Source organism: Sphaerodactylus townsendi, linkage group LG13 (genome assembly GCF_021028975.2).
Source record: "Sphaerodactylus townsendi isolate TG3544 linkage group LG13, MPM_Stown_v2.3, whole genome shotgun sequence".
NCBI classification, from domain to species: domain Eukaryota; kingdom Metazoa; phylum Chordata; class Lepidosauria; order Squamata; family Sphaerodactylidae; genus Sphaerodactylus; species Sphaerodactylus townsendi.
Genome location: NC_059437.1, coordinates 50,759,624 through 50,768,272, shown reverse-complemented (window position 1 = coordinate 50,768,272; position 8,649 = coordinate 50,759,624). Strand labels below are relative to the sequence as shown.

The 8,649-nt window shown below is 46.8% G+C and overlaps 1 protein-coding gene across 1 annotated transcript in view; it reads right to left on the bottom strand.

Annotated features, from left to right (window-relative positions):
- Positions 1-270: 270 nt before the first annotated feature.
- Positions 271-8,649, bottom strand: part of LOC125442489 (transmembrane protein 132D-like) — a 383,280-nt gene continuing 374,901 nt past the window's right edge. The window contains exons 6-8 of the mRNA XM_048513856.1: positions 8,331-8,536; positions 6,322-6,595; positions 271-495 (exon numbers count right to left, since the gene is read on the bottom strand). Of these exons, the coding sequence (XP_048369813.1) occupies positions 271-495; positions 6,322-6,595; positions 8,331-8,536 (705 nt within the window). The remainder of the gene's footprint in view (positions 496-6,321; positions 6,596-8,330; positions 8,537-8,649) is intronic.

Sequence of the window (8,649 nt, the reverse complement as noted above, 5' to 3'; positions counted from 1 at the left end):
AATTCCCATCAGCCCCTGCCAGCATGGCCAAGTGGTAGGGCTCATGGGAATTGTAGTCTATGAACATCTGGAGGGCCATAGTTTGAAGACCCCTGCCCTAGATGTTCATACTTTTTCCACCCCCCCACGTGACTAAATGGGCATCGCCCGGAGACATTTGCTCCCATATGTCCCCCTGGGTGGTACGCCCCTGTACAGCCCATTTCTGAAGATCCCTGGTTTAACCAGCAAATATTTCAAGAGGTTCTGCTAGGTTGGCCCACCCCTCCCTCAAGAGATATCATTGCCAAGCTGGCCTCGTACCTGTTTCGGTGTCTGAAGGATTTCCTGGGCAACTGCTGTGGCAAAGATGGCCTTGTTGCTTCCTGGACTCAGCTGCAAGGAGAGCGAAAGGCCAGTCACCAGCTGGACTCCCAGGTCAGTAATTGTCACCTTCTCGTCCAGAACAGTCACAGTCTTCTCAGCCAAGATGGCGTCAGAGAGAGGTGATAAAATCTGTCGAGAAAAGCCAAGGATTCTCAAAGCTACGCCATAACATGCAGACAACGAAAGTGACCCTCAATCAACCAATTAACTGCTTACTTGCCCTGCATTAACAGACAGCAAACCAAATGGAGCAACTATCTTGCTCCTGCAATAACTTATACAAGAGATGCCAAATATTCTAATAAAATTAAGTAAATAAATATAAAAGCAATACTAACTCTTAACTCTCTCTCTCTCTCTCTCTCACGCACACACACACACACACACACACACACATTTATATCCCATATGGTGGTGGGATTCAAACTGTGGCGTAGCGCCAATGGGGCTGGGCGGGGCACAACGGGGGCGTGGCTGGGCATTCTGGGGGTGGGGCATTCCTGGGCGGGGCTGTGGCAAGGACGCAGCCGCTGCGCCGGTCCTTGGGCGGGAAACGAATGCACGCAGGCGCAGGCTGCCACGCACGCCGGTGCACCTCCTGCTAGACTGCTTCAAGTTCTGCACGCTACTGCTGAGAGGAGGGGCATAACTAAGGCAAAAATCACGTGGCAAAATCACCAAAATCACCCTCTCGGCACACACAAATAATTAGTAACCTACTTTCAGGAACCTGTGAGAACCTGCTGGATCCCACCTCTGATTATACACCCTACTTCTGACAGTTTGGTCTAAGTATTCTGCTCCGAGTTGCATGACTCCTGCTATCTCAGACACCACCCAGTAGATTCCACCCACATTCCTTCACTGCCCTTTCTGCCAAAATGCCCTTTCCAGAATACCAAAGTGGCACCAACCTGGAATCCATGCCCTACGAAGAGAGGCTTAGGGAGCTGGGGATGTTTAGTTTAGAGAGAGAAGGTAAGGGGGGGGGGGACATGATAGCTATGTTTAAATATTTGAAGGGATGTCTTGTTGGTGAGGGAGCAAGCTTGTTTTCTGCTGCCTCAGAGACTAGGTCACGGAGTCATGGATTCAAGGTGCAGGAAAAGAGATCCCACCTAAACATTAAGAAGGTCTTTCTGACTGTCAGGGCTGTTCGGCAGTGGAATGCACTGCCTCGGAGAGTGGTGGAGTCTCCTTCTTTGGAGGTTTTTGAACAGAGGCTGGATTACCAGATGTCAAAAATGCTTTGACTGTGTGTTCCTACACAGCAGGGGATTGGACTTGATGGCCCTTGTGGTCTCTTCCATGATTCCATGATTCTATGACCTTCCTTCAAATTTCTCCTTTTCCTCAAAGCCATTGGCTTCACAACTGATTGGTTGTCCTCCCCTAGTAAAACAAGCTACCAGGCCCACAGTGACATTCAATCACATTCTTCCTTTGGCCAACCTTCCTTTCCTGTGCTGCGCTAGAGTAACAACTGCAGGGCAGGGACTTGACTTTCCTCCCAGGCACGACTATGTTAAGAACACTCTTTGGACCAGACCCATAAAACTGAGTTAAAACGGGCAGGAGCGGACTGCGTTGACCGAGACCTCTACGTTTCCAAAGCAGCTGACTTTGATGTTTTCTCTGCTGGCAGGCGATTTGTATTCTTTAAAGTGGACTGCCTGGCAATTCCTCTCTCGCTCTGAATTCCCTTCCTGGAGATATTCTTTATATTTATGGACACTTGCAAAAGGCGAGACAAGACGCAGAGCCCTGGAAACCTATAAATAAAGATCCTTGCGGAGGGCTGCGGAGCATTTCTCGCTTCCCAAAGAGGACTTTTCTAGCACTGACAGCTTGTTCAATGGATCGGCATGTAGGAGTGATCAATGTCTTGCGGGGCCCCTGGGCGATGCATGGGCAGGGGAGAGGCCTCCGCTATCTAGCAGTGTACTAATGGTTGTTTAAAAAGTTTCCCGTGCATTCATCTTGAAACCTAAGGTATTTGGCATCCTACAAACTCCCCTTTGCTCCATCTGGAATCAGCTCGATAGATCTAAACTAAAGGCACATTCCCTCTTCCCCCAAAATTTACTAAGGGGTCTAGCAAAAAGGATTGGGCTGGCTGGATTCTCTGCCGGTAACCTGTGGGGAGCAAGGGGGTCTTACCTGCAGGGGAAGGAGGCCTGGGCAGAGGTGGGATCCAGCAGGTTCTCACCAGTTCCCGAGAGTGGGTTACTAATTATTTGTGTGTGCCGAGAGGGGGTTACTAATTGGGTCCGCTTTTCCATCTCCACACCCTCGCCTCCCCCTCTCTTCTTCTTTCTCGTAGCCCGGAGCTTGCTGGCTAGTAAGAGGAGGGACCCTTTAACTACTGTTGGGTTCAAGGGACTCTTTAGTGGTTTCTGTTGGCAGTAGACGATAGGACTTGCTATAATGAGTTTAAATTATGGACAGAAAGATACCAGCTGGAAATTAGGAACTTTTTTTTACAGTAAGAGTTTTTTACAGTAACAGAGAAATTATTAATGCCCCGCCCCCGGAATGCCCGGCCACGCCCCCGTCATGCCCCGCCACGTCCCATTGGCGCTACGCCACTGTTTGAATCCCACCACCATGGGAACCTGTTACTAAAATTTTTGGATCCCACCACTGGGCCTGGGCTGCTGTCATGGCAACTTTGCCAGCAATGCAGTGATGTCATCCCCACATGCACCCGTAGCGATGCAACGTGGCACGCCCAGCTCAGGTATCTGGGCCTGGCCTCTGTATGGCAGACCCTTTTCAGCCCCGCCCCCAACTGGTGGAACACTCTGTCTAGTGAGATCTGATCTCTGCGGAATCTAATGTAATTCTGCCAGGTCTCTGAACTGTTCCACCAGATTTTCGGTTGAGGCAGCAATGGTTGAAGCATCCAAATGGCCTCCCCCTTCTCCCCACCCCCCAAAATCTGCAGAATATATTGTTGGGGTTATTTAATGGGCTACATTAAAGGAGTTTGCTTATATTCACCATTTGAGGTTTTAACTGGTTGTATATGTATGGTTTTATGTTTTGCGATTGTATGTTGTGTTGGCGGCTGCCCTGAGCCCAAAAGGGGATGAGCGGCATACAAGAAGGAAGGAAGGAAGGAAGGAAGGAAGGAAGGAAGGAAGGAAGGAAGGAAGGAAGGAAGGAAGGAAGGAATTTTTATCATAGAGGTTTGGCCCCTAAACCAGAACGTCCCGCTTGGTCAGTGACGCAAGGATGTCACTTCTGGTGGATGGTGGAAGTGATGTCACGGCATTGCCAGTGCTGTTGCTGTGACACTGGGCTATGGTATAATTACTGAGTTTTTGTAAATTCTAGACTAGAGCATTTAATCCATGAGGCATCTGTGACATCACTTCCGGTTTTTACCAGAAGTGATGTCAGTGTGTTGGTGTGATGCCAGCGTGCACCTGGCATCCCTAAAGGCCTCTTTCATTTAAGGGATTTCTGCACCTGCTTTGGGCATGTGTGTGTGTGTGTGAGTGAATGTGCAGAACTGCAGCATTAGTTCCAAGCCAGAGAGGATGTTTTCAGGGAAATGACGCTCGAGCTGTAATCCATCTGCATATTACAAGCAAAGCAAATTTGCATTTTGAAACAGACTATTATGCAGTTTTGTGACATCTTTCCTTCCTTCTCTTTTGATTCTAGGCATTTCACCGCTCCTATCAAAATTCCAGGCCTTTGTTTCACCCCGAGGACTGAAATGAAGACAAAGTGAACACACGTGGGGACGCTGCTGCAGCTGGAATTTAATGACTCGTTGCAAAGATAGACTGATTCTTCTTGAAAGCCTCAGCTGATGCTATTCAGTATCATGTAACTCCAATCCCGCATTTTATCTCCACCAGTATTCATTGGCGACGTGTGAGTTAGGTTGCAGGCACGGGCTCGAGAAGCAGGTTCAACAGTCCCTTCCTCTCTGGCCTTCTGCCCACACTGAGCCTCTGAGCAAGCTGATGGCTTGTCATCTGCCATCTCTGAAAACATGCCTAAAGTTCCACGCCAAATTCTCCTTCTTGCAGTGCAAAAACTGACTTAAGGGATTTCCTTCAACAAGATGCGGAGAGAGCACTGAGCGTGAAACTGCCTTAGATGCGGTTATACTACGTGGTTTGCTATTACCGATTCTGAGTTGCGGCAGCTGTCCAGGATCTCAAACAGACAAGCAGCACCTGTCACCTAAGATCTTTGGACTGGAGATTCTAAGGACTGAAATTATAAGCAAAGCATGTTTTCTGTCAATGAATTTATAGTCTTTTTCCCTGCTTGAGCTTAGCTGGCTACAGAAAAGGATTTTGTAAAGGTGTTGGTATTGACCTTTAAAGCCTTGCGTGGCCTGGGACCTCCGTACCTGCGGGACCGTCTTGCCCCATATGTCCCAAACTGGCCTCTGCGCTTAGCAGAGGCCAATTTGCTGGTGATCCCTGGCCCCTCAATGATGCGGCTGGCCTCCACCTGTAAAAGCTCTGGCCCCTGCCTGGTGGAACGCTCTACCTCCTGCTACGCGGGCCCTGTGGGATCTTAATGAATTTCGCAGGGCCTGCAAGACCGAGCTTTTCCACCGGGCCTTTGGGGAGACCGGCCGCTGATGGGCCCCCCCTTTCTATAACATCTGCGGACCCTGCCGTTCCCCCCTCCCCTTTCTTTCTCAGGGATTTATTAGTAGGACACTATCGGTATATCTGATATTAGGACGCTGCATTTTAATGGGGTTGGTTTTAACATATATAGAGCCACTATTTAATGATTTATTTAAATCTTGATATTATTGATTTTATTTCGTGCTCTATCTATTTGTTTTGTTCACCGCCCTGAGCCCTCCGGGGGAGGGCAGTTTATAAATATAAATAATAATAATAATAATAATAATAATAATAATAATAATAATAATAATAATAATAATAATAATAATAATAATAATAATAATAATAATAAAGTGGTGAAGGTAGGGATCACCCTTTCGTTATTAGCCTTGAACACTAAATGGAACCTCCGTTTACCAAAGCAGTATATCCCTGAATCCCAAACACCAAGGACATGGAACAGGAAAGGGCTGCAGCCTTTATACCCTATTTGTAAGATTTCTAGAAGCCTGCTCTTAGTCACTGTTGCAAACAGAATGCAGGATCAGATGAAAATGTGAAACACCAAGAAGGTCATTTTGCCATTTTGGGTGGCCTTGTGAAAAAGCTAAGGTGCATTGGAGGTCAGTACATTCAATAATTCAAAAGACTTTAAAAATAAACATACAATTGAAATCATAAGCTTTCTTGTTGGGATTTATGGACAGGTATGTGAAGAAAAAACAGGGAACTTTGCTTTTATCAGCTGCAATACTTTAGGCACAAATATGGAAAACTTCCGATAGACCTGCAATAGAAGAACTGTGTATGAAGGTTTTGGATTTGGCAGAGTTGGCCAAACTGTGACTTAAAGAAAGGAGTCTAGTAAAAAAAAAAATTAAACAATTGGAAACTGTTGGGTTTCACTCGGGTAAAACAGGAAAAAAGGAAAATGATGAATAATGGTTTTGAAGATTAGTGGATTGTTATTGTACGCCTTAACAGAGAAAAAGTATTTTAATGATCAGTAGTGGTTATTAAATAGGAATTTTAAGCATGTGGTTAAAGAGCAAGCAGTATTAATTTTTACTGTTCACACTCGATGCAGATGAAATTGGGAGGCCTTAGGTTAAATGTACTTTGCAATTGTTTTTGATATCACAGAATCATAGCATTGGAAGAGACCAAAAGGGCCACTTAGTCCAACCCCCTGTGGTGCAGGAGTAAATCTTTTTCTTTGCTTTACTGTCTGTAAGCATTTTAAGTACTGATAACATTTGAATACTAAAAAAAGAATGCAGGACCAGGCAATTTGACGGCTCAGTGCAGTTCTTATAGTTCTATCAAGCGTTCCTCCTTTTCTTCCTACCTGGAGAGTTGTCATTCCTAACTCCTGGCCGACCAACATCTGCCCATCCTGAAGCTTTGCGATTCTCGGCTCTTCCACCTGCATGGAATCTCTCACCAGCTCCGTGATGTCCACCTGCCAGTCAGAACCCAGGAGGTAAGCTGTCTGGCCACCGGGATCGGAGGGTTCAGCTACAAACTGCGTGAGGACTCGTACCATGGCATGCTGGTACTGGAGTGTGCAGCCCCTCCCCTTCCGCTCATCCTCGTCTTCATCATCGCTGTCTCTAGCTGGTCTGTCGAGGAAACGACACAGAGGGATCAAGGAAAAGAGGAACCAAAGAAGGTTGAGAGAAGCAGGAGTGATTAAAACCGGTGTGGTTAAGAGCAGTTGCACTCTAATCTGGAGAACCGGGTTTGATTCCCCGCTCTGCCACATGAGCTGTGGAGGCTTATCTGGTGAATCAGATTAGCTCGTGCACTCCAACACATGCCAGCTGGGTGACCTTGGGCTAGTCACGGTTCTTTGGAGCTCTCTCAGCCCCACCCACCTCACAAGGTGTTTGCTGTGAGGGAGGAAGGGAAAAGAGATTGCAAGCCCATTTGAGTCTCCTTACAGGAATGAAAGGGGGGATATAAATCCAAACTCCTCCTCTTCCTCCTCCTCCTCCTCCTCCTCCTCCTAATATATACCATGCCTCTGTATTGCACAGTGCTTAAATAACTAATGTTAGAAAACAACATTCAATGTTTAAAAGTACAATAATTCAATAAAAATTAGAATCCAAAGACTGCATTGCTAAAGACACCACAATATCAGATGGCCTATAATAACCTATTAACATGGATTAACCCGATTCGTTTTGGCCTGATGGGTCTTTTTCAGATGTCAGAGTACATTGACACACAAACAGCACTTCTCAGACAGTTCCATATAAAAGTCACAAAGAAACTGGTAGGTTGATTCTGAATCTCCAATCAACCATAGGTCATATAATTACTGCCAGATAGCAGTATCTATTCATTTAGGAGCTGATATGATGCATGGCAATGAAACTATCCATTCTTAACCGAACACAAATTCACAGAATGTGTGCCCATGCAAATCAAAAAAGGAGTGAATGTTACTGTCAATAATGGGTCTTACAGCCCAAACCAGCGGCGAGACATGGCTGAAAAGTCCTCCTTTAGGGTCTATGGGGCTACGCCACCCAAGAAGGTAGCATAAGCCCAAGCCCCCGGTGCCAGTGTTCCAGCAGGCAAAGGCTGGGTGGAAGCCCACCTGTTTGTCCCACCCCTGGCCAGACCTCCAGAACACCCCTGCTATGCTGGCAAAGACAGCAAAGGTGTAAGAGCACTGACTGCCATAGAGGGCAGTAGCGGCTGCTTGCTAGCGGATTTGCCCCTCTGCTGGGGAAAGTGCCCAGGGGTGGGTAAACCTGCCGGCCTCCATAGGTGGATTCGCATCCCACTCTCTGGATTGGGGTGTCAGGGCTCTTTGAAAGCTTCCAAACAATCTCTCCAAATCTCTCCAAATCCATGTTCAGCTCAGCCCCCAGAGCAGAGCAGAGCCTTGTCTCTTTCAACCCGTGACATTTCAATCCTGGCTTCCTTAAGGAGTTCAGGGCAGAAGACATGGTTAGATCTTCCTTCATTGTATCCTTGCAGCCACCTTGTGATAGACTAGCCAGAGAGAGAAGTGATGCTTCAACGATAGAGCACTTCCTTTGAATGCAGAGGGTCCCATTTGTGGCATCTCCAACCAGAGAAGCTCAGATAACAGTTGTCAGGATCCTGCCTCAATATTCGCTACTCATCACAGAAGATGATGGTGAGCTGGATGGACCAATGATGATAGTCAGTGGAAGGCAGCTTTAGATGACAATTGCCCTAAAAGTACAGTTTGGGATTCTATCAAGCTAATGCATGGCAAACTTCAAGGTCTGGTGTCTTGTGACCCAACCAGACCTTGATGTACCTTTGCCAAGTACCTAGTCCAGTCCTGATTAAACGTTCTCAGACAAAACCCACCTCTTATTTGAGACAATGGGAATCCTCCACCCCTTGATCTGGTTTAACTCTGTGTCTGAAACTTCTATCTGGAGAGGAAGACGGGGCACCCACACAGTCATCTCGAGTGGGGCGCTCAGATGCTGGTAGGTGAAATGAAGGACGACGTTCACTTTCCCTTTCATCTCCTTCCCGTTGACGAAAACATAGTCACATCTGTCAGAGACCTGAGAAAAGAGAGAAAGCAGACAGCGACATGAGTTATCCTGCCCACAAAATTATAAGGCATCATTCATAGTGCCATAGTGGAGGCTGAAGAATAAGTCCCATGCAATTGTAC